Raw genomic sequence first — 1,636 nt, 5'->3', positions numbered from 1 at the left:
ACACGCGCCCAGATGCCTCCAAGCTCCAGCTTGGCTTTGGCACTGCCCACACCAGGTGCTTCCAACCCCCTTGGCATTGCCTGTCCAGGTCTCTTCAAGCCCCTCAACACTGTTGACACAGATGCCTCCAAGTCCCAACTTGGCTTTGACATCACCCGTCCAGTTGCCTTCAGAACCCCTTGAGATTTCTCACCCCACAGGATCAGCGGGTTGGACCCTCACCTGTGCCCAGGCTGGGCACTACTCACCGAGGCCAGAGGTGAAGAGGAGCTGCCGCACACCGTACCGCACCGAGGGCGCAAGGGTGAGGCTGACAAAGGCCTTGACATTCAGCTTGTCCACCAAGCTCAGCCACGAGTCCTGCTGGGGCTGCAGCGGGTCTGAGGGCAGCGTGTCTGGGTGGGGAGTGAGAACAGCATCGGGGGTCAGGTACCCTATCTCCTGGTGTCCCCACAGCACTCCCCCTGCAAAGCTAGTGCCAACCCCTGTGCCCACCCCAGCACCCACGAGACGGGGAGGGTAGAAGCAGGTGCTTCCAGCCAGAGATGTGAAATTATACATAAATATATAAAAAAATACCGAGGCAGCCCCATCCCCCCCTCCCCAATTTCAGGCCATTAGTCACCACGGCAACGGCAGCAGGGAGGGGAGTAGAGCCCCTGCATCCGCTGGGGCGGGAATGGGGAGGGCCACGGTGTGTGCCAGGGAGCACGGGTGTGCAAACCAACATGCACCGGGGTGCAAACGTGCCTAAATTACATGGACACAAAGCAACAGGCATGATGTGAGCAGACACAGGCACATGCGTGTGCAAGGCTGTGCCAAGCATGTGTCCACGTTTGCTGAGCGTGTGCAGGCCCAGAGGAGCAGGGGTGGCATGTGCCATGCGGGCACACCACCACAGACACATGCAGGAGACCCTTGTGCACACGTAGGAATGAGCTCTCAAGCACACGCCTGTGCAAGCTTGCGGCACACACGTGCAAACACGCACGCAGGAGGTGTGGGACAGACAGGAGCCACCTACATCCCGAGTACTAAGCCAAGCCCAGGGTGCCACACGTGCCCAAAATGCTGACATTCCCTCACCGTGCCCACCCTGCCCAGCTGGGAGCTGGGTAGCGGCATCACCCCAAGGACTCTGGGAGGTTCCCGGCACCACAGCGAGGGGCAGAGGCCATCAGTGCCGGAATAGCGCGGACCCTCACCCAAGTCCTGCAGTTCAACGTGGCCCAGAACATAGAGGCCACTCTTCTTGAGGTCATTGACAAAGTCAATGAGGCGGGCACTGCCCCGCGGATTCTGCACCATCAGCAGCATCTGTGGGCGCCAGAACTTGACATGGTCCTTCCGCACGTCCAGCATCAGCAGGTACTTCCGCACCTGGAGGGGGAAGGGCAGCAGGTGAGGAATCCTCCTTTCAACCAACCACCCATGGGGATGCCAGTCCCAAGGACAGGCTGCTCGGGACAGAGGCGGGACAGAGACACCATCTTGGGGACACCAGCTCTCCACCCCATGAGGGGACAACCGAGGAGGAAACAGGACTCACCTGGTGGAAAATGAGGGCCTGGCTAATGTAGCCCCAGGTGCTGCTAGGCGAGAGGTAGTGGAGGGCGAGGAGGAGGATGAGGAG

The 1,636-nt window shown here is 60.3% G+C and overlaps 1 protein-coding gene across 1 annotated transcript in view; it reads right to left on the bottom strand.

Annotated features, from left to right (window-relative positions):
* Window positions 1–1,636, bottom strand: part of SLC12A9 (solute carrier family 12, member 9) — a gene marked incomplete at both ends in the record, with an annotated part of 6,379 nt that overhangs the window by 477 nt on the left and 4,266 nt on the right. The window contains 2 exons of the mRNA XM_010132101.1: window positions 249–395; window positions 1,209–1,383. Coding sequence (XP_010130403.1) covers window positions 249–395; window positions 1,209–1,383 — 322 coding nt within the window. The remainder of the gene's footprint in view (window positions 1–248; window positions 396–1,208; window positions 1,384–1,636) is intronic.

The sequence above is a fragment of the Buceros rhinoceros genome, unplaced genomic scaffold, assembly GCF_000710305.1.
Source record: "Buceros rhinoceros silvestris isolate BGI_N320 unplaced genomic scaffold, ASM71030v1 scaffold20262, whole genome shotgun sequence".
NCBI lineage: Eukaryota > Metazoa > Chordata > Aves > Bucerotiformes > Bucerotidae > Buceros > Buceros rhinoceros.
Note: the sequence above shows the minus strand (reverse complement) of the source record. Positions and strands in the feature narration are given on the sequence as shown.